Source organism: Anomalospiza imberbis, chromosome 22 (assembly GCF_031753505.1).
Source record: "Anomalospiza imberbis isolate Cuckoo-Finch-1a 21T00152 chromosome 22, ASM3175350v1, whole genome shotgun sequence".
Classification (NCBI taxonomy): Eukaryota; Metazoa; Chordata; class Aves; order Passeriformes; family Viduidae; genus Anomalospiza; species Anomalospiza imberbis.
In genome coordinates, this window is record NC_089702.1 from 2,907,279 (window position 1) to 2,930,189 (window position 22,911).

Consider the following 22,911-nt stretch of genomic DNA (forward strand, 5'->3'; position numbering starts at 1 on the left):
GTCACCTGGCTGCCAGGACAAGGATGTGACCCCAGGGGTGTCACCATGGCTGCCAGGACATGGCAGTGACCCAGGGGTGTCACCCTGGCTGCCAGGACACAGAGGGGACCCCAGGAGTGTCACCCTGGCTGCCAGGACTGACCCAGCCTACTGAGCCTGGGACACCTCCTCTTCTCCTGCCCTCCACAGCTCCCTGACACCTTCCCTGTCCTCCAAAGCTCCTCCTCAGCTCTCCTGCCCTCCGCAGCTCCCCACAAGCTCCCCCAGACCCTCCCTGTCCTCCATCCTTCCTCCACAGCTCCCCACAGTTCTGTCACACCTTCCCTGCCCTCCACAGCTCCTCCTCAGCTCCCCTGCCCTCCACAGCTCCCCTATAGCTCCCTCACACCTTCCCTGCCCTCCACAGCTCCCCTATAGCTCCCTCACACCTTCCCTGCCCTCCACAGCTCCCCTATAGCTCCCTCACCCCCTCCCTGCCCTCCACAGCTCCCCTATAGCTCCCTCACCCCCTCCCTGCCCTCCACAGCTCCCCTATAGCTCCCTCACCCCCTCCCTGCCCTCCACAGCTCCCCTATAGCTCCCTCACCCCCTCCCTGCCCTCCGCAGCTCCCCAAAATCTCCCCACACCCTCCCTGCCCTCCGCAGCTCCCCAAAATCTCCCCACACCCTCCCTGCCCTCCGCAGCTCCCCAAAATCTCCCCACACCCTCCCTGCCCTCTGCAGCTCCCCAAAATCTCCCTCACCCCCTCCCTGCCCTCCGCAGCTCCCCAAAATCTCCCCACACCCTCCCTGCCCTCCGCAGCTCCCCAAAATCTCCCCACACCCTCCCTGCCCTCTGCAGCTCCCCAAAATCTCCCTCACCCCCTCCCTGCCCTCTGCAGCTCCCCAAAATCTCCCTCACCCCCTCCCTGCCCTCCGCAGCTCCCCAAAATCTCCCCACCCCCTCCCTGCCCTCTGCAGCTCCCCAAAATCTCCCTCACCCCCTCCCTGCCCTCTGCAGCTCCCCAAAATCTCCCTCACCCCCTCCGTGCCCTCCGCAGCCCCCCACTCACTCTCGTGGCTCTTCATGGCGTACACATCCACGGAGGGGTCGAACTCTCCGGGCCCGAAGAAGCGGGGGTAGTTGAGGAGGTTGCCAGGGCTGTCGGGGGGGGTCCCGTAGGAGGAGATGGGGTTCCCCCCCAGGCCGTCGTTCTCGCACTCCTCATCCTCCGCCCGCTCCTCCACCTCCATCTCCTCCTGCTCAGCCCGGTCCACGTCGTGGATGCCCACCAGCAGGCTGTAATCCATGATCTTCAGCTGGGCTAAGAACTGCGACAGAGGCAGCACTGAGACCTGGCACCCGCACCGGGGGAAGTGCTGCTGCAGGCCCCCAGCCAGGGAAAAATGAGCATGGGCTCCATGGCCCAGAAGGCTGATCAATTGTTTTATTACATTATCTTATAGTATATTCTACTAGAAATATTTATATTATATTATATTATATTATATTATATTATATTATATTATATTATATATTGTATTGTATTATATTATATTATAATGTATTGTATTGTAATGTACTATAATATAATATATTGTATTATATTTTATATTATATTGTTTATATATTATATTACATTATATTACATTATATTATATTATATTATATATTGTATTATATATTATATATTATATTATATTATAAATTGTATTGTATTATATATTGTGTTATATATTGTATTATATTATATTGTATTGTATTATATTATATTATAATGTATTGTATTGTAATGTACTATAATATAATATATTGTATTATATTTTGTATTATATTGTTTATATATTATATTATATTATATTACGTTATATTACGTTATATTACGTCATATTACGTCATATTACGTTATATTATGTTATATTACGTCATATTACGTCATATTACGTCATATTACGTCATATTACGTCATATTACATTACTATATTATATTATGATTGCTCAGCCTTCTGTGCATCATGGAGTCAATGCAGGGACAGAGCAGGGCTGTCCCCAGGAAATTACCTCCACATCCCGCTTCAGCTTCTCAAGGAAGTTCTTTTTACTCTCTTCCCCAACGTGCAGCTTCTGCCCCTCATTCAAGAAGTCGTTGTCCTTGAACGTCGGCAGATCCTTGGCCTGCAGCAAAAAGCCTGAGGTGAAATTCCCCAGCCCGCTGCCAGGGCAGGGCTGGCACACGGAGCTGCCAGCAGCAGCAGGCCCTGCTCAGTCTGGGCTTCTGGGGTGCCCAAAATCCACTGAGGATGGAAAGGGCACCAGGCAGAGCACAGAAAGTGCCAGGGAGTCCGTGGGCTCAGCTGGACCTACAGGGAAGCTCCAGGGAGATGTGGAGCAAGTCAGCTTTAAAAACTGCACAGCTGGGCCAGGGGTGCTCCAAGCAGCTCCCAGAATTGATAAAAAATTAATTAAAGAAATTAATTTTCTTGGCTTCTGACTGTGGGGAGAAAGGGGTGAAGGCTTGGGGAGAAAAAACCCCAAACCTTCTCTTCCTAAAGATCTGAGGAAAAAAATCACCCCACTGTTCTTGAGGGATCTGCCTGTGCAGGCCCTGAGAATTCCGGGGATGTGGGAGAACTCAGAGCCCCTTTGTGCCTCAGGGTTTCAGTTCTTTAGTGACACTGAGCTCACATGAACCACCCAGCTGCACAGGCCAGGGAGTTATCAGGGGATTCAGGGCAAGGGGGAGTTCCCTGGCTGCTGGCTGGGATCTTTTAGGGCAGGCTGGAGCAGAAAATCATGGACCAGCATGAGGCACTGCTGGGATCTGCACAGGGATTTCAAGGCAGCAGCACAGAAGTCTTGCCAGGGAAGGAGGCACAGCCCTGAATTCCCCCACTGGCAGCAGAAGCCAGGCTCAGGAATATGCCAAGGATCTGGCTGATAAATCTGGTGGAATAAATCGCTGACCTGCCTGGGGCTGGCACTGGAGTGCGGTGAGGAAACCCTTCCTTAGGGACAGCACTGCCTCAGGTGGGGTTTGGTTCTGCTGGCACTGTCCCCAGGGAGCGCCCCACAGCCCTGGCAGTGCCACCACCACGCAGCAGGGCAGGCACAGCCAGCTCCTTCCCGGCCTGAAAGGGGGGACAGGGTAAACGCAGGGCCTGGGGAACCTCCCCTGCTCAGTACCCAGGAAAAGAGAAAATGGAAAAGGGAATGAAAGGAAAAGGAAAAATGGAAAAGGGAACTCAGTTGGATCTGTCTGCTTCTGAGCAGCAGGAGAAAGGAAAGGCTGGCCAGGGATGGCTCCATACCTTCTCTTTATCACTTGCTTCCCTGGATACTGTTGAGCCCTGATAAAGAAAACAAATAAAGAAAATACCATTACTACACTTTGGGTCACATTCCCAATGAATCCATTTAATTTCTCCATGTAGGAAAACAATGAAAGCAAAACAAATAAAGAAAGTACCATTACTGCACTATGGGTCACACTCCCCATGAATTAATTGACACCATTTAATTTCTCCATGCAGGAAAGCAGTGGAAGCATTTTTTAAATCAGTGCTCAACCCCCTTTTGGTGATCTCCTGGGGCAGGGGAATGGACCAACACTGACCCTGCATGCACAGCCTCCCAAAACCTGATCCCCTGAGCAAACCCAAAGCCCAGGATCCTGCCAAGGGGGGGGTTCCAGGCCCAACTCCCAGAGTTTTGATGCCTCAGGTTTGAGCTTTTATATTTTTCACATTCTGTGCTGCTTTAGTGTGTGGGTCTGGGCTTCCTATTATGGGATGTTGAGTTCTCTTCACAGAGTAGGGAGATAAAATTCCTTCTCTAGCTGGGGACCAAAGAGAAATGATCCAAATCTCAGGCCCAAGAGCAGAAACAACGTGGGCTGAAGAGAGAAAAACAAGGATGGGACTGCATGGGCTGGAGCTGGAATTGGACAATTAATTCCAATATGCAAATGGAGCAGAACTTAAAGAAGTGAGAGACCCTGTGAGCAGTCATGCATTTTGTGACCCTTTTGGTTCATTTTGGCTTCATTCTGTGACCATTTTGGGTCCATTTTGGGTGTAGCCCTGGCTGGGCTCTGGTGCTGCCCAAGGTGGATCCATTGAGGAGATCCTTTTCATAAATCCCTGCTTTATTCTGTAACTCTGCCTGGCCAATCTCTCCATTGAGAAGATCCTTTTAATAAATTGATTCTCTAACTCTGCCTGGCCAATCTCTCCATTGAGAAGATCCTTTTAATAAATTGATTCTCTAACTCTGCCTGGCCAATCTCTCCATTGAGAAGATCCTTTTAATAAATTGATTCTCTAACTCTGCCTGGCCTCTGCTCCAGGTCAGCCTTGACAAGGCCTCACCCCAGCCCCCCGGCCCCTCACCTTCAGGTCGTACTTCCTGTGCACGGTCAGCCTGTGGCTGAAGACGTTCCTGGTGACCACCATGTAGGTCTCCACGCCGTCCACGGTGAGCCGGTACATGCCCAGGAACTGGGGCAGCAGCGTGTTCCCGTGGCACTCCACGATGAACTGTGGCACAGCAGGGAGGGGACAGAGCTGTGTCACACAAAGCCCAGCTCTGATGGACACAAACTCCGCGAGGTGCTGCAGCCAAGGCACCCGTGGGAAAGGAAAGGAGCATTGGAACAGCTCCTGGGGTCTCCAGGAAAGGAGTGAGGATCTGAGAATCCCACTCCCTGAGCTGGCCCAGGGAGTGCCATCCTGCCCATGGCAGAGGGTGGAGCTGGTACATCTCCAAGGTTCCTCCCAATCCTGGATTCTGTGACCCTGTGTGTGGAGCTGGGAGATCTCCAGGGTTCCTCCAGCCCAACCCTGGGATCCTGTCTGTGTGGAGCTGGGAGATCTCCAGGGTTCCTCCAGCCCAATCCTGGGATCCTGTCTGTGTGGAGCTGGGAGATCTCCAGGGTTCCTCCAGCTCAACCCTGGGATCCTGTCTGTGTGGAGCTGGGAGAGCTCCAGGGTTCCTCCAGCCCAATCCTGGGATCCTGTGTGTGTGGACCTGGGAGATCTCCAAGGTTTCTCCCAATCATGGGATTCTGTGTGTGAAGCCGGGAGATCTCCAGGGCTCCACCAGCCCAATTCTGGGGGAATTGTGACTAGGATCCTAGGATTCTGTGGATGCTGGGATTCTGTGATCCTGTGTGTGGAGCTGGGAGATCTCCAAGGTTTCTCCCAATCCTGGGGGGAATTGTGACTGGGATCCTGTGGATCCTGGGATTCTGTGACTCTGACTGTGGGGATGGGAGATCTCCAGGGTTCCTCCAGACCAATCCTGGGATCCTGTGATTCTGTGTGTGTGCAGCTGGGAGATCTCCAGGGTTCCTCCCTAACTGTAAAAAAGGATGTAAATACCACGCCTCCCCGTCCTGGGATCCTGTGACTGTGTGTGTCCAGCCTGCTGTGACAGGCCAGGTGTGCACCTGCACTGCCTAGCTTCACTTCTCATGCTTACCTCGGTGTGCCTGGAACTCAGGGCCTGTTCAAGACCCCCTGCTCAGAACCCTGCAGAGCAGATGGGCTGGAACCAGCACGTGGGCCAGGACATTTCCAGCTGTCCCACTGTGACCCCACTTCCCAGCTCCCTTCCAGCCCCTCTGGAAGCTCTGAGGCAACAAATGAGGAGCCTGATTGCAGCTCTGATCTACCAGGGATCCGTAATTTACTGGTACAAGGGCCAGGATGAGCTGGGAAGGGGCTCAGCACCACAAACAGCTGCTAGGTTGTCCCTCATGTTTTGGTCCCACAGATTTTCGTCCCTCAAGATTTTTGCCCCTCAGATTTTTGTCTCTCGAGATTTTTGTCCCTCAAGACTTCTGTCCCCCAAGCTTTTTGTCCCTCAGATTTTCATCCTTCAAGAATTTTGCCCCTCAGATATTTGTCCCTCAAGATTTTTGCCCCTTAGATTTTTGTCCCTCAAGATTTTCATCCTTCAAGATTTTTGCCCCTCAGATTTTTGTCCCTCAAGATTTTTGTCCCTCAAACCCCTAGGACGATTTTTTTCCCCCACAAAACCTCCGTGCAAGCTCTGCCAGCTGTGAATCCAAGCTCCAGACACCCAGCAGATGCCCAGGTGTGCACGGGGGGCTCCAGACTCACCGTACCTGGTGGTACTTCTTGAGGATGTTGTGCATCTCTGCCACGTCCTCGCTGGACACAGCCTTGATGACGAACCTCCTGTCGTAGGTGGTGAGGAAGCGCGCGCCGCAGCGGCCCTGGCTGTCGCTGTTCACCGGGGCGCTGCGTGTCACCGAGTTCTGGGGGACACACACGGCGTGGGGACGGTGCCAGGAGCTGTCACCTCCCTCAGCAGCAGGGCCAGCCCCTAGGAACCCTCTGGGAAGCAGGGCCAGCCCCACAGGAACACCCAGATCAGCTCTGGGAAAGCAGGGCCAATCCCACAGGAACCCTCTGAGCAGCTCTGGGAAGCAGGGCCAGCCCCACAGGAACACCCTGAGCAGCTCTGGGAAGCAGGGCTAGCCCCACAGGAACCCCCTGGGAAGCAGGGCCAGCCCCACAGGAACCCCCTGAGCAGCCCTAGAAGCAGGGCCAGCCCCACAGGAACCCTCTGAGCAGCCCTAGAAGCAGGGCTAGCCCCACAGGAACCCACTGAGCAGCCCTAGAAGCAGGACCAGCCCCACAGGAACCCCTGAGAAGCTCTGGAAGCAGGAAAAGCCCCACAGGAACCCCCTGAGCAGCTCTGGGAAGCAGGGCTAGCCCCACAGGAACCCCCTGGGAAGCAGGGCCAGCCCCACAGGAACCCCTGAGAAGCTCTGGAAGCAGGAAAAGCCCCACAGGAACCCCCTGAGCAGCCCTAGAAGCAGGGCCAGCCCCACAGGAACCCCTGAGCAGCCCTAGAAGCAGGGCCAGCCCCACAGGAAGCTCCTGGGAAGCAGGGCCTGCCCCACAGGAACCCCCTGGGAAGCAGGGCCAGCCCCATAGGAGCCCCCTGAGCAGCCCTAGAAGCAGGACCAGCCCCACAGGAACCCCTGAGAAGCTCTGGAAGCAGGAAAAGCCCCACAGGAACCCCCTGAGCAGCTCTGGGAAGCAGGGCTAGCCCCACAGGAACACCCTGGGAAGCAGGGCCAGCCCCACAGGAACCCCTGAGCAGCCCTAGAAGCAGGGCCTGCCCCATAGGAACCCCTGAGAAGCTCTGGAAGCCGGAAAAGGCCCACAGGAACCCACTGATCATCTCTGGGAAGCAGGGCCAGGCCCACAGGAACACCCTGAGCAGCCCTAGAAGCAGGGCCAGCCCCACAGGAACCCCTGAGCAGCCCTAGAAGCAGGGCCAGCCCCACAGGAACCTCCTGGGAAGCAGGGCCTGCCCCACAGGAACGCCCTGGGAAGCAGGGCCAGCCCCACAGGAACCCTCTGAGCAGCCCTAGAAGCAGGGCCAGCCCCACAGGAACCTCCTGGGAAGCAGGGCCAGCTGCACAGGAACCCCTGAGCAGCCCTAAAACAGGGCCAGCCCCACAGGACCAGCTCATGGCACCCACTCTGGCTGTGAACTCCAGGTTTGGTGCTGCTGAAGGTAAAACCCAATTGTTTAAAAGTCTGGATGTGTTTTTAGGACTTCCAGCTGGGCCCGTGATTTGCTGGCAGGTTTTACTCCAACACCCGGAGTGTGTTTTTGGAAGGTGTTTTTTACTGAAAGGTTTTCAGAGGTGTAGGATACACAGGCCAAGAGCTCTCAGCATTTCTTATCAGGGATTTAAGAATAGTCAGGATATTCCTAAGGCTTAAGGAAAACCAGACCAAAACAACTGAAATGGCCTGTTGGCTTTTCCATCAAAAAAAGCAGCTTAGTCTGGCTAAAATCTCAGTGTCTGGGGATTCTTCACAGGTCATCCTGCACCAAAAGCCACCCTGAGGCTCTGCTATTCTTACTCCTGGATGTACAAGATGAGTATAAATAGCTTGGTTGTTCTTCTGACAACCAGCAGCATCTGCCTTTAGATCCCTGTCTCCACCCTTAGCAACCAGACAGTGCAGCAAGGCTGGGAAATCCCAGGAAAACTGCAGAGCAGGGATCAATTCCCTGAGCCAAAACACCAGCTCTTTGTTCTGCTGCCTCTCCCCAGGTAGCAGGGCCTGCTGCGAGCTCCTCCCTCAGCCCCAGCCACTGCTGCTCACACCTCGAGCTGTCACCTGTCCCCTGGCTGTCCCCTCCACCTGCCCACAAGTCATTTTATCAACCAACAACCTCTCACCAGCATTTCCTTATCACAGATGGGGAGGGCTCTGAAACACAGCAGCACCAACAGTGATCCTTAAGTTTTCCAGCATTTCTGGGCTGCAGACTGTGTTTCAGGCTGGATTATTTTAGGCTTTTTTAGGTGGCAGTGGCACTGCTGTGTCCCCCTCGCTCAGCTCTGGCAGCAGAGGCAGCCTGCAGCAGAGCCTGCTCTGAGAGAGAGAGATTTACCACGTCATGCTGCAAGTGAACCTGGAGGATTCCTTTCAGAATGAAGCATTTAAAGCTTTTAAAACTTTAATGAAGCAGGGGGAAAACTCTGCTGCTGCCAACGGCTTTAGAGAGCGTCAGGAAAATAAAGGCAAACAGAAAAATCCCCTTTGCTGCTTGCTGACATTTGCAAAGGGGTCTGTGCCAGGCAGTTTAATCAGCCCTCACCTCAAAACCACTGAGCTTTTCTTCTGGAGCTGGGAAGCAGAAATCGTGACCACACAGAGCAGTACCAAACTCACAGCCCTCGGCTCCCTTCCTGTCACTCCCACCTCTGCCACAGTTGGGCTGTTAAATTCAGCCTCCTGGCTCCCTTCCCACTCAAGCCATCACAGTTTACACACCTGAATTTAGCTCAATTAACGTTTTCTGTTCCAGTTGGGCACTTTTTAAAAAGCCAAAGCAGCCTGGAGATGGGGGAAGCAATCCCTCAGAACAACAGGGGGAGTGTAAATGATGAACTACAGAGAGTGTGGGTCACACCTGGGGAGGGTGTCATCACAAAGGGCTGTGACACAGGCACGGGGAGAGGCAGTGTGGGATCAGCCCTGCTCCAGCTGCTTTCCCCACCAGGCAGGGAGCACATGGAGGCTGCAGCACTCCCCCACGTGCCTCTGCAGTCAAGTGTTCCAGGGGATGCCCCTGGCACCGTGCCCGCTCTGTCACTGCGTGCTGGGGACACACCAGCTGACACCCAGCCTGCCTGGGGCCACATGGCCACCATGGCCTCCCTGGCCCTGCTCTGTGTGATCTCCCATTCCTGAGCTGCCTCTGCTCAGCTCCTCGTGCCCAGGGCTGTCTCTCCTGGCCCTGCTCTGTGTGATCTCCCAGCCCTGAGCTGCCTCTGCTCAGCTCCTCGTGCCCAGGGCTGTCTCTCCTGGCCCTGCTCTGTGTGATCTCCCATTCCTGAGCTGTCTCTGCTCGGCTCCTCGTGCCCAGGGCTGGCTTCCCTGGCCCTGCTCTGTGTGATCTCCCATTCCTGAGCTGCCCCTGCTCAGCTCCTCGTGCCCAGGGCTGGCTTCCCTGGCCCTGCTCTGTGTGATCTCCCAGCCCTGAGCTGTCTCTGCTCAGCTCCTCGTGCCCAGGGCTCAGAGCTGGCTGAGGAAGGGTGGCCCTGCTGCAACAGGCAGAGCTGTGACATCTCCCTGTCCCCAGAGCTGAGCAGTATTAACAGCAGACTCCTCTCCAAGAAAATCAGCCCCTCTGGCATCAGGGGATGGATCCAAAAGCAGGAGCCACCTTGATACACCCAATTCAACAACACACACTTGGCTGAAAGCAGCAAATTCACCTGAATCTGGACAAACACCACAGACTCATTTTCCTTGCAAATATTCTACGATGGATCCTTGTTATCCCCCAGCTCCTGCCTGCCCACAGCCACCTGTGCCCCTGTTTCATGCCTTGGGAGCAGGGATCACCTTCTCCTCCTATTGCCCTGTGCTTGGCACAGCAAGATCCACTGCACTGCTGTGGTTATGGTGGAAGCACTCAAACCCCAGTTAAAAACCCAGAAAAGCTGCTGGCAGCAATGTTTGCAGCATGGTTTCTCTGCCAGGGTGGCTGCTCTGTCCCAGAAGAGAAGAGAGGGTACCTGGTAGTCCTGGTCATCAATCCCAAATCTCTCCCGGAGGTTCCGGAACACCAGGGGACAATACTCCTTGAATTTGAAGCGGCTGGGCAGGTTCTCCCTAGGGCAGGGCAGAGATGTCAGCAGTGCCACCCAATGCCACGCTGGCTCTCCCTCCCTGCCAGCCCCCCAGGACATCCCAAGCCCTGCTGTCCCCTGGGCAGGGCAGCTCCTTCCTTTGGATGCCCACAAACGCCATCTCTCCCAGGGAACTCCGCAGGATCCCGGCTAACGGGGATGGGATGGGAGCGTGGAGCTCGTGTGGCTGCCAGGGCAACCCTGCCACAGGCCCACTCTGAGGGAGCCACCCTGCCTGTGCCCTCCTCGGTGGCTTTGTCACACTGGCACACGGCTGTCCCTGCACATGCTGCCACCACTGTCACTGCACACAGCTGTCCCTGCACATGGCTGTCCCTGCACGTACTGTCACACAGATGTCCCTGCACACCACGCTGTGACAGCTGTCACTGCACACGCTGTCACACAGCTGTCACTGCACACGCTGCCACACACCTGTCCCTGCACACGCTGTGAAAGCTGTCCCTGCACACGCTGTCACAGCTGTCACTGCACACCACACTGTTACACAGCTGTCCCTGCACGTACTGTCACACAGCTGTCCCCGCACACCACGCTGTCACAGCTGTCCCTGCACACGCTGTCACACAGCTGTCACAGCTGTCCCTGCACACGCTGTCACACAGCTGTCACACAGCTGTCCCTGCACACAGCTGTCCCCGCACACGGCTGTCCCTGCACACCACGCTGTGACAGCTGTCCCTGCACACAGCTGTCCTTGCACACGCTGTCACAGCTGTCCCTGCACACGGCTGTCACACAGCTGTCACACGGCTGTCACTGCACACAGCTGTCACTGCACACCACGCTGTCACAGCTGTCACTGCACATGCACTGTCACACAGCTGTCCCTGCACACGGCTGTCACACAGCTGTCCCTGCACACGGCTGTCCCTGCACACAGCTGTCACACAGCTGTCCCTGCACACGGCTGTCCCTGCACACGGCTGTCCCTGCACACGGCTGTCCCTGCACACGCACTGTCACACGGCTGTCCCTGCACACGGCTGTCACACAGCTGTCCCTGCACACGCTGTCACACGGCTGTCACACGGCTGTCCCTGCACACGCTGTCACAGCTGTCCCTGCACACGGCTGTCACACAGCTGTCACACGGCTGTCCCTGCACACGCTGTCACGGCTGTCCCTGCACACGCTGTCACACAGCTGTCACACGGCTGTCCCAGCACACACTGTCACAGCTGTCCCTGCACACGCTGTCACACAGCTGTCACACAGCTGTCCCTGCACACGCTGTCACAGCTGTCCCTGCACACACTGTCACACAGCTGTCCCTGCACACGCTGTTACAGCTGTCCCTGCACACGCTGTCACACAGCTGTCCCTGCACACGCTGTCACAGCTGTCCCTGCACACGCTGTCACACAGCTGTCACACGGCTGTCCCTGCACACGCTGTCACACAGCTGTCCCTGCACACGCTGTCACAGCTGTCCCTGCACACGCTGTCACACAGCTGTCACACGGCTGTCCCTGCACACGCTGTCACACAGCTGTCACACAGCTGTCCCTGCACACACTGTCACAGCTGTCACTGCACACGCTGTCACACAGCTGTCACACGGCTGTCCCTGCACACGGCTGTCACACAGCTGTCCCTGCACACGCTGTCACAGCTGTCCCTGCACACGCTGTCACACAGCTGTCACACGGCTGTCCCTGCACATGCTGTCACAGCTGTCCCTGCACACGCTGTCACACAGCTGTCACACAGCTGTCCCTGCACACAGCTGTCACACAGCTGTCCCTGCACACACTGTCACAGCTGTCCCTGCACACGGCTGTCACACGGCTGTCCCTGCACATGCTGTCACACAGCTGTCCCCACCCACGCTATCCCTGCTGTCCCTGCACACCAGGAAGAGCTGCAGGAGCTCTGGGTTCAGATGCCATCACAGCACGAGAAGGGTCAAGGCTCCACAGACCAGCTCAGCCACAGCACCCAGGAGAGGGGGGACTGGCTCCAGCCTGGCTCTGCTGCCAGGCTGCCCCCAGGCACAGGACAGGGGACAGTGCCAGCATTCCCTGTCACTGAGGGAGCTGCACCTGCTCCTCCTACAGCCCTGATCCTGCCCAGGGAGAGAAGCAGAGTTTGGTCCTGCTTGGACACAGTGGGAGAATTTGGCAGCTCCTTCTCAAAGAGAAAGCCTCGCAGTGACACGTGGGGAGCTCAGATCTTCTCTGGAGAAGAAAGGGGAGAGCAGATCCCGCACGTTGGATGTGCCAGGAGAGACAAACTTCCCAACCACCTCCCACTCTGCAAAGCTGATCCCTGTGAAACTTGGGGAAAACAAAGGATTAATCAGGGAGCACTGCAGCCCTGCAGAGCCAGGGTGGAGAATGCAGCTCTGAGCACCAGCCACAACCATGACTTCAAAACAGCTTCCAAAAATGGATTTTTTGGGAAAAGGAGACAGGGGTAACTCCAGAGAGACTCCATGAGCACAGCACAGCTGCAGAGCTGTCTCCTGTGAACAGTTTAATCCCTCAAAGGATGCAAACCAACCACCACGGAGTATCTCAGTGACAGACTGACCACACCAGGGTCTGGGCAGGGCACAGGGCATGGATCCTCCTGGCAGTACAGCTGGGAACAACCCAGAAGGACCCCCCCAGGCCAGTTTGCCTCACAGCACAGAGCTCTGACCACAGAGAGGTTGGGAAGCTCCTACTTACTTGTTGAATAGATGATTGTCCACCTTAATCTTACTGTAGGCTTTAAAGTCATCGGGCATTAACATGACGGGGACGGGAACATTGCTGAGCTCATTGATCTGCAAGAGAGGAAAGGGAAACTCAAACCCCATGTCCCAGTGCCCTGGGGACCTGCAGAGATGCCCAACACCCCAGGGGATGGTTTGGGGCACTGTGACCCATCAGACAGAAGCAGCTGGGCAACACTGTGTGCCAGGACACAGCAGCACCTCGTTCCATGATGTGGTGAATCCTCCTGAGACAACCTTTCCCCTTCCACTGACCATCCAAGACACAGCTGAGAACCCAGACAAACCCACAGGCCAAGAACCAGCAGATTTTGTGTTTTAACTTAACCACCTTGCTGAAAAAATGTTCCAATGTTAATCATTCCTGCTACAAACCAGGATGACCAAAGGCTTTGCTGCAGCCCAGCACAGCTCCCCATGGATGCTGTTTCCATGCTGGCTGTCTCCTGTTGCTCCCATCCCACCTTCTCTGGAGGGATGAGTCACTCACTAGATTGTTTTTGCTCCTTAGTCATGTGTGGCAGCCACAGGAACACGGGGAAGCAGAAGAATGAATGTTCAGCTACTATTGTACAGGCAGGCTCATGCTGCAGCACCCAGCAGTGCCAGCATTAATAATAATAATAATAATAACAACAACAACATAATAATAATAAAGATCCACCTCTGGACTGCGTCTGGCTGCCCTGCTCCAGTCACTGCAGTCACTGACAAGGCTGTGCCAGAATGAAGAGGTTTCTGAGCTGCCTTTTCTGAGCACAGCCCTGGTGCCATCCCCTCCCGGGGACTCCCCACAGCCCCATCTCACTGAACTGCTGTTAACAGCCTGGATTTAGGAAGCAATTCCATTCCAGCTCTGTCCCCATGACTGCTGTGCCAAGCAGGTAGTGCAGGAGAGGGAGGCAGACAAGGCTGGCACCAGCGGGGTTTGGCTCCGAGTCAGCTCTGGGGGCTGTTCCCAGCACCAAAACCTCCGGCAGGTCAAGTGACTCCCAGCACACTGGGAAAGCTGCTGGAAAACTTCCCTGCTGGCTGGGAGCAGGGGCCAGGCTCAGGAAAGGGATCCAGCTCTGGGATTCCCCGTTCCCTGTGTGCAGCAGGACACACAGCACTGCCCAAAGTGCTGCCACATCCCTGCTGGGCTCTGTAGGGTTCAGCCCCGGGGACAGGACGTGCCGTGAGCCAATTCCGTGCAGCCCGTGTTTATCCCACCCTTTCTCCATCGTTACCAGGAAAATCCAGACCAGATTTAACACACGTCAGACTGGGAAGAAAGATACATCCCGGTGCCAGGAGGGAAGGTGGCTATTTTCAGAGCCAGCCATCCCACACAACAGACAGAAGCGGGAAGCGAAGCGGCCGCGGCTCCTGGAGGGAGCGGAGCTGGAGCTCTGCAAAGCCCTGCCCTGCAGCACCCAGGCGATGCCTTAAGTTTTAGCTTTCTATTTTCCACATCCTGTGCTGGATTAGGGTATAGCTCTGAACTCCAGAGAGAGTGTTTGTAAGCTCTCATCACAGTTTGGTCAGACAGAACAATTCTTCCAGGCCTGAGAACCAAAGTCACCATCACAGCCTCAGGCCTGAAAAGTATAAACAAAAATTAATGGGAGAGGGGGAGAGCAAACTGGGGGACTGTGACTTCATTACCTGAAGCTGTAATTGGCCAATTAACCCCTGATATCCCGAAAAACTCGTGACTGTCATCCATCTCAGGAGTAGCCCCTGCACTGCCCAAGGTGTTATCTGTTAAAACCTTTAATTAATACCTTTACAATACTTTATTCTCCAACTCTGTCTAGCCTCTGTTCTAGGCATCCAGCCCAAGGCATCACAGCACTACCACAAACGCTGTGGGATGTATGGAAAATGCTGCACAGATGAATGAATAAATAAATAACAGCACACATCCCCCACCGGCAGCATCCCTGAGCAGGGAGAGGCCGATGCCCCCCGGCTTCGCTTCGGCTGATCCTGCACCGAGCCAACCCCTGAGCCAGAGGGGAGGGAAAAGGGAACAGACTCCAGGTGAGGAAGGGATCTCCCAGCTCGCAGCCACTGCAGGGAGCTGCATCAGAGTCCCACGCAGAGATTTCCCCTCGGGGCGAGGAGAAAACAATTCATTCTGCACCGACACAGAGGCGCTGCCTCCAGCCACTAATTATTGCTGTCTACCAGGAGGGGAAGCCTGACAGCTCCTGCCACACGCCTGCTCCCATCCTAGCCTGCTCCCAGCCCTCTTTCCCGGGTGGGGAAGGCACAAACAAGCCATTATCAGCTCCTTGCCGAGCGGAGGAAGGGTGCTGACGGCTGAGAGGGAACAGCGATTCCGAGGCTGCCTCCTCGCTGGCAGCAATTCAGACACAAATGTTCTGAGGCCTCGCTGGGTGCCCTCGTTTCTCGCTTCTGCCACGGCACAAACCTCAAAGCTAGTGTGGGACCTGTTGCGAGGCACCTGAGTGGCAGAAATGGTGCACCAGGAGAGCTCTGGATCGTTTCAGAGGTGCCACCACTCCTCACAAGATAAAACAGCCCAAAAAATCCTCCCTGTGGAAGCTTTCCCCCTCCGCTCCCAGCAGAGCTGGCTGGATGCTTTGGGATCCAGCTTTGGAGGAGACACGGAGAAGGAATGGGGTTGTGCTGGGTAGCAGGATGTGGATGAAGGGCTGGATTTGGGATTCAGCCTCTGCAGGAGACAAAGAGAAGGGAGGGGGTTGTGCTGGGCACTAAGATGTGGATGAAGGGCTGGATTTGGGATTCAGCCTCTGGAGAATGAATGGGGTTGTGCTGGGCACCAAGATGTGGATGAAGGGCTGGATTTGGGATTCAGCCTCTGGAGAATGAATGGGGTTGTGCTGGGTAGCAGGATGTGGATGAAGGGCTGGATTTGGGATTCAGCCTCTGGAGAATGAATGAGGTTGTGCTGGGCACCAAGATGTGGATGAAGGGCTGGATTTGGGATTCAGCCTCTGGAGAATGAATGGGGTTGTGCTGGGCACCAAGATGTGGATGAAGGGCTGGATTTGGGATTCTGGCTCTGGAGGCGACACAGAGAAGCAAGGGAGTTGTGCTGGGCACCAGGATGTGGATGAAGGGCTGGATTTGGGATTCTGGCTCTGCAGAAGGAAGGGGGGTGTGCTGGGCACCAGGATGTGGATGAAGGGCTGGATTTGGGATTCTGGCTCTGGAGGAGGCACAGAGAATGGAGAGGGGCACCAAGATGAGGATGAAGGGCTGGAGTGGTCATTTATAGCCCCAGCACTGCCCATATGCCCACCCCCAAGGCAGCTCTGGGCCAGTGGTCACTGGGCCTCTGCTCCTGACACCAATCTGGAAAAAAAAATGGATTTATTTAGTTTAGTTTTGTTGCTATGTTGGGCTTTTTAACATTTTTTGCTGTTTAAGCACCGTGTGCTCCCACAGCAACACCCATGCCTGACACTTTCCCAAGGGAGAGGAACAAAAAGCCCCCACACACCTCGGAAAAGGGATATCCCAACCCCACCCTTCTCACAGCACAGCCTTCAGCATCCAGCCCCCTTCCCAAGGATTATCCAGCCAAATCCTGAAACACCAGGAGTCCTTCCCAAAGGAAAGCCTGGCCAGCAGCACCTATCACCTCTCCAGAGGGATCCTCTCCTCAGGCTAATCCCGAGGGAATCTGAGCAGCCTCCTGGAGGGAGCAACGTGACAAACGCCTGGCACATGTTTGCTCTCTAAAGTAAATATAGCAGAGTGTGAGTATGTGTGTGTGTGTGTGAGTGTGTCCCAGGGTATTTGTGCTCCAGGAGGCAAGGTCACAGCAAGGTGCATGCCAGGGAGGTGCTCAGCTCCCAGGGAGCACATTGCCAGGGATCTGTGCCCAAAAAGAAGGACAAAACCCCAAAACTCTGCCTGGACCAGCATCTCTGGGGATGTGGGTACCAGGGAGATGCTGGGTGTGGTTCTGGAGGAGGCAGGGACAGAGAGCAGAGGTGCAGCAGCAGCACCACAAACACACCTGGGCCCTGTTGGGCTATTTTGGGCATCACAGCCACTGCAAGGCACAGGAGCAGCTGTGCCACACCTCTGCCACACCAGAGGTCCCCAAAGTGGGGACAGAACGCTCAGGGATTTGCAGCCACACCCAGAGCAATGCTGGGTTCCCTTAAGGCTTCCAGCTTTTTAGCCCCGATCTGCTCTCAAACCCACTTCACTTTCTAGCCCTAATCTGCCTTCAAACCCACTTCACTTTCTAGCCCTAATCTGCCTTCAAACCCACTTCACTTTTTAGTCCTGATCTGCCTTTGAATCCACTTCACTTTTTAGCCCTGATCTGCCCTCAAATCCACTTCACTTTGTGGCCCAGATCTGCCCTTGAATCCCCTGGAAAATCAGTCCGGTTTTGCCCACTCCTCTCCTGCTCAGAGTTCTCCATCTCCCCGGCACAGACCCTCAAGAGGGACCAGCCCAGGCCGAGGGCACCACCAAAAAGTGCTTTTTGTCTGTGCCAGCTGCAGTTTGGCAGAGATAAGGCATTTGGCAGAGATAAGGCTCGGCTGCTGCAGGGCAGACACAGCAGGGGTGGCACCGGCCCAGCCCCACCAAGGGCTCGGACACACCCTGGGGGCTCTCAGCATTTCACACCGAGGCACAATCCAGACAAATTCTCTGGGACACAGACCCTGCCCGTTCTTCCCTGGTTTTGCCACGTCCTGAGAACAAAGGAGCCATTCCCGATGTCCAGAGCCACCCTGCAAGGACAGAGGGATCAAAGTTGCCCAATCCCACAGAAGCAGAGGGAAAACCAGCTGGATGCCAACAAGAATCAGGGATCAAAAGCAGGAGGTGAGGGAGGGAAAACCTCTTCCACTGCCCAGACCCTTCATCCTCAGCACAATCCAGCTTTGCAGGGCTGCAAAAACACCTCCTCCCTCTCTCTGCCAAACTTTTACTTCCTGGTTACCGGAATTCTCCAGCAGCAGCACTCAGGACTCTGGGCTTGATGATTTCTCTTCGCCACCAAAGCCAGCTCCTTTCCCAATAAAAGCCACATCAATATTCTGTGTCATTCAGGGACAGCTGTTGGGATGAACGGGCCAGGCATAATTTTGTTTCAAAACCTGACTGTAGCCTCAAAGTGGCAATTAGCATTAGTAAATTGATGGGAAAATGCGATTTGTTTACTAACAAGATGCAGCTGATGGAGTGTGTGAGCCCACTCTCAGGGATTCTTTGCCACAGGAATTTGCTCAGGAAAATAAAAATACTTTGTTCCCCTCCAAGCTTTCCAATCAGGCATCTCGGTATTAGTTAAACTTCATTATGCTCTGGGGAAGGAGGTAAAAGACACATGGGAAAATCAGTTCAGCATGGAGACAAACCCACAGCTGTGGCAAAGCTTCGCTGCTGCGTAGCACAGAGCAGCAACTGGGTGATGGTTTGAGGGGAAAACCCTGTTTTCCATGAATTAGAGCATGATTAATCAGTATCCACGCTAACAACCCCCCATGCAAGGGGAGGGAAGAGCGAATCTTGCAGTCAATAACTCCTCTGGGAACACCAGGATGCTTTAAGATGGGAAAAAAAAAAGCATCCCCTGGTGAAAGCAAACCCATCTATTCCTGAAAAAAAGTACTTGGAAAGTTGTTGGAAAGGATTCCTGGTTGCATGACAGGCATGAGGCAGTGCCACCCTCCTGTCCCCAGCCCTGTCAGCCCCAGGGTCACTGGGAAGCATCCATGCTCCCAGTTCTCACAGTCCTCTCACAGGTGGGCAGAGCTGATGCTTCAAAAAAAGCTGAGGAATGGGAATAATCAGCAACCACCCCAGGGTAATGTCAGTCAGCAGAAATGAGCAGGGAAATGAGCCTTGTTCTCCTTGCTGAACCACCCAAGAAAACCCTCCTTTGTCCCCAAAAAGGAAAAGGGCTCCTGGAATGGGGATTTGAACAGGAAAAGGGCTCCTGGAATGGGGATTTGTATGGGAAAAGGGCTCCTGGAATGGGGATTTGAATGGGAAAAGGGCTCCTGGAATGGGGATTTGAACGGGAAAAGGGCTCCTGGAATGGGGATTTGAACAGGAAAAGGGCTCCTGGAATGGGGATTTGAACGGGAAAAGGGCTCCTGGAATGGGGATTTGAATGGGAAAAGGGCTCCTGGAATGGGGATTTGAACGGGAAAAGGGCTCCTGGAATGGGGATTTGAACAGGAAAAGGGCTCCTGGAATGGGGATTTGAACAGGAAAAACTCCTGGAATTGGGATGTGAATGGGAAAAGGGCTCCTGGAATGGGGATTTGAACAGGAAAAGACTCCTGGAATTGGGATGTGAATGGGAAAGGGCTCCTGGAATGGGGATTTGAACAGGAGCTCCTGGATGAGCAGTTGGCACCCAGGCCCTCAGCCATTCCAGGGGCTGGCACGGCCCTGGCCATATGCTGCTCTCTCCAGAGGTCAATTAGAGCCGGGCTGGGAAGGGACAGATCCAGGCTGTTCCCACCGTGCCAGGAGCAATTTCTGGGATCTGAGTGTTTGATATGTGGCAGATGCTGCTCTGGCAGCACGGAAGGGAAAGCTGCAGAGCAGGGAGCGCCATGCTCCACACTCCCAGCACTGCTGTTTCCCTGGAATACTAACGAGCTCTGCTCCTGCTGGCACTGCTCCTGAGGGCCTGGGAGATGGCTGCTGCTCCAGCCAGGAACTGGAGCCTCTGGAGCTGCCTCGGGCAAGATCCGTGCAGCCAGCAGATCTCCCCATTCCCACAAGAACGGGATGTTTGTGCCTTTCCCCTGCCAGCGGCCAGAGCCACTGGAATCTTTTCCAGCTGAGGAACCACCAGCAGCATCACAGCCCTATAGACACAGATCCCCAGTCCTCTCCCTGGCATCCACAATCACCTTCCATCCCTACACACACAGATCCCCAATCCCCTCCCTGGCATCCACAATCACCTTCCATCCCTACACACACATATCCCCAGTCCTCTTCCTGGGATCCCAGATGGGATCCCAGAGCCTTCCATCCCTACAGACACAGCTCTACAATCACTTCCCATCCCTGCAGACACAGATCCACAATCTCAGAGCCTTCCACCCCTACTGACACAGATCCACAGTCCCCTCCCTGGGATCCCAGAGCCTTCCAGCCCTATAGACACAGATCCATAATCACCTTCCATCCCTACAGACACAGATCCCCAATCACTTTCCATCCCTACAGACATAGATCCCCAATCCCAGAGCCTGTCATCCCTACAGACACAGATCCACAATCCCAGAGCTTGTCATCTCTACAGACACAGATCCCCAATCCCCTCCCTGGCATCCACAATCACCTTCCATCCCTACACACACAGATCCCCAATCCCCTCCCTGGGATCCCAGAGCATTCCATCCCTACAGACACAGATCCCAAATCCCAGAGCCTGTCATCCCTACAGACACAGATCCACAATCCCATCTCTGGGATCCCTGAGCCTTCCATCCCTACAGACACAGATCCACAATCCCATCTCTGGGATCCCTGAGCCTTCCATCCCTACAGACACAGATCCACAATCCCATCTCTGGGATCCCTGAGCCTTCCATCCCTACAGACACAGATCCACAATCCCACAGCCTTTCATCCCCAGAGACACAAATCCACAATCTCCTCCCTGGGATCCACAATCACCTGCCATCCATACAGACACAGATCCACAATGCCAGAGCCCTCCATCCCTACAGAGATCCACAGTCCCCTCCCTGGGATCCCAGAGCCTTCCAGCCCTATAGACACAGATCCATAATCACCTTCCATCCCTACAGACACAGATCCCCAATCCCAGAGCCTGCCATCCCTACAGACACAGATCCCCAATCCCAGAGCCTGCCATCCCTACAGACACAGATCCCCAATCCCAGAGCCTGCCATCCCTACAGACACAGATCCCCAATCACCTTTCATCCCTACAGACACAGATCCCAAATCACCTCCCATCCCTACAGACACAGATCCCAAATCACCTCCCATCCCTACAGACACAGATCCCCAATCACCTTCCATCCCTACAGACACAGATCCCCAATCCCAGAGCCTGCCATCCCTACAGACACAGATCCCCAATCACCTTTCATCCCTACAGACACAGATCCACAGTCTCGTTCCATCCCTACAGACACAGATCCCCAGTCACCTCCCATCCCCACAGATACAGATCCCCAGACACCTCCCATCCCTACAGACACAGATCCACAATCACCTCCCATCCCTACAGACACAGATCCACAGTCTCGTTCCATCCCCACAGATACAGATCCCCAATCACCTCCCATCCCTACAGACACAGATCCACAATCACCTTCCATCCCTACAGACACAGATCCCCAATCACCTCCCATCCCCACAGATACAGATCCCCAATCACCTTCCATCCCTACAGACACAGATCCCCAATCACCTTCCATCCCTACAGACACAGATGCCCAGTCCCAGAGCCTGCCATCCCTACAGACACAGATCCCCAGTCACCTCCCATCCCCACAGATACAGATCCACAATCACCTCCCATCCCTACAGACACAGATCCCCAATCACCTCCCATCCCTACAGACACAGATCCACAGTCACCTCCCATCCCCACAGATACAGATCCACAATCACCTCCCATCCCCACAGATACAGATCCCCAGACACCTCCCATCCCTACAGACACAGATCCCCAGTCACCTCCCATCCCCACAGATACAGATCCCCAGACACCTCCCATCCCTACAGACACAGATCCACAATCTCGTTCCATCCCCACAGATACAGATCCCCAGTCCCCTCCCTGGAATCCCAGAGCCTTCCATCAGCAGCACCTTACAACCATGGTTTCCATGGCTCCCAGAGCATCACACAACACTGTGTTCATCTCTCTGGCTGGGAGGTGGCTGCTCCCTTCCAGAACCGTCCCAACTTTCCCATCCTGTGCACGTGGATCCATCCAGGGCATGGAAAACACACCTGGAGCACCAGCCCTGGAGCACCACACACAGACCCAACCCCCAGGAGCTGCAGCTCCTCTCCCAGTGCCATGACAACGGCAGGAGAAGCTTTCCCAGGAACCTTCTCCACGTCTGCTGGATTCAGGGTCTGACAGAAAACTCAGAAATCGAGCCTGAGCCACAGTGGCTCCACTTTCACACTAGTTCTCCCCTCCCCTCCATGGTTTTCTGGTCCAAAATTCAAATTGTTTGAGTCATACCACCCCCGTTTGGCCCTGCTCACACCAGCCCCACCCCAATCCCCACCCCAACCCTGGCTGGGACCACCAGGACCCGTTATTGAAACACTCCAAACTGGTGATCCACAAGGCAGCTCCTGCTCTTGGGGTGCTCCTGATGCTCTCCAGAGCCAACCCTGCCTGTGCTCAGCAGCCTCTTCAGGGCTGTTCTAGACTGGGAGAAGGGACCCACAGGGATTTGTGCAGCACGTTGCACAAAATGGTTGTTTGATGTCTCCGTGAAGAAGTTCACCCCAGATCCAAACAATTCTGACACGATCCTCCTGGCACAGCCCTGGGCTTGTGCTGAGAGCTGTTTTCCCCTCCTCCCACTGCAAGGATCCCAGTGCAGAACTCCATGGACACAGCCCAGAGCCTCCTCACTCACCCCTCCTTGTCCAACACAGCCAAATATTAAACAAATTCAAGGATTTCCAACAAAGCTTAAAGGTATTCCCGAAATGATTTCCAAACCCCTCAGCTGGAGGCACCTAATTCCAATTCCCACCTAAGCAAGGCACTGGGATCATCTCCCAGCCACAGCTGCCACCAAACCCTCACCCCAATGTGGCAGAGAGCTGGAGGGATTTCCTGGGAAATGCTAAACGCATTTCCAAAGGTCAGGAGGTCACAGCTGAACTTTTCTCACCCCCTTTCCCAGCCCCTCAGCTCCTTCCTGGCAGCAATTTCTTCCTAATACACATCCAATATAATCTCATTACCAGCTTAGTGGCAGCTCAGCTGGCCTTCCTCCCTTTGCCCAAATATCTCAC

General features: G+C 54.7%; 1 protein-coding gene and 1 long non-coding RNA gene across 2 annotated transcripts in view; both read right to left on the bottom strand.

Annotated features, from left to right (window-relative positions):
- Positions 1-22,911, bottom strand: part of PIP4K2B (phosphatidylinositol-5-phosphate 4-kinase type 2 beta) — a 29,858-nt gene that overhangs the window by 5,367 nt on the left and 1,580 nt on the right. Inside the window, exons 2-8 of the mRNA XM_068212077.1 lie at positions 12,872-12,969; positions 10,062-10,158; positions 6,108-6,260; positions 4,369-4,515; positions 3,289-3,327; positions 2,042-2,155; positions 1,053-1,311 (exon numbers count right to left, since the gene is read on the bottom strand). Of these exons, the coding sequence (XP_068068178.1) occupies positions 1,053-1,311; positions 2,042-2,155; positions 3,289-3,327; positions 4,369-4,515; positions 6,108-6,260; positions 10,062-10,158; positions 12,872-12,969 (907 nt within the window). The remainder of the gene's footprint in view (positions 1-1,052; positions 1,312-2,041; positions 2,156-3,288; positions 3,328-4,368; positions 4,516-6,107; positions 6,261-10,061; positions 10,159-12,871; positions 12,970-22,911) is intronic.
- On the bottom strand, positions 6,919-8,151 carry LOC137486645 (uncharacterized). Its single transcript, XR_011005770.1, has 3 exons — positions 7,496-8,151; positions 7,229-7,279; positions 6,919-6,992 (listed from the first exon to the last, which is right to left on the bottom strand). It is a non-coding gene; the product is annotated as an uncharacterized lncRNA (long non-coding RNA).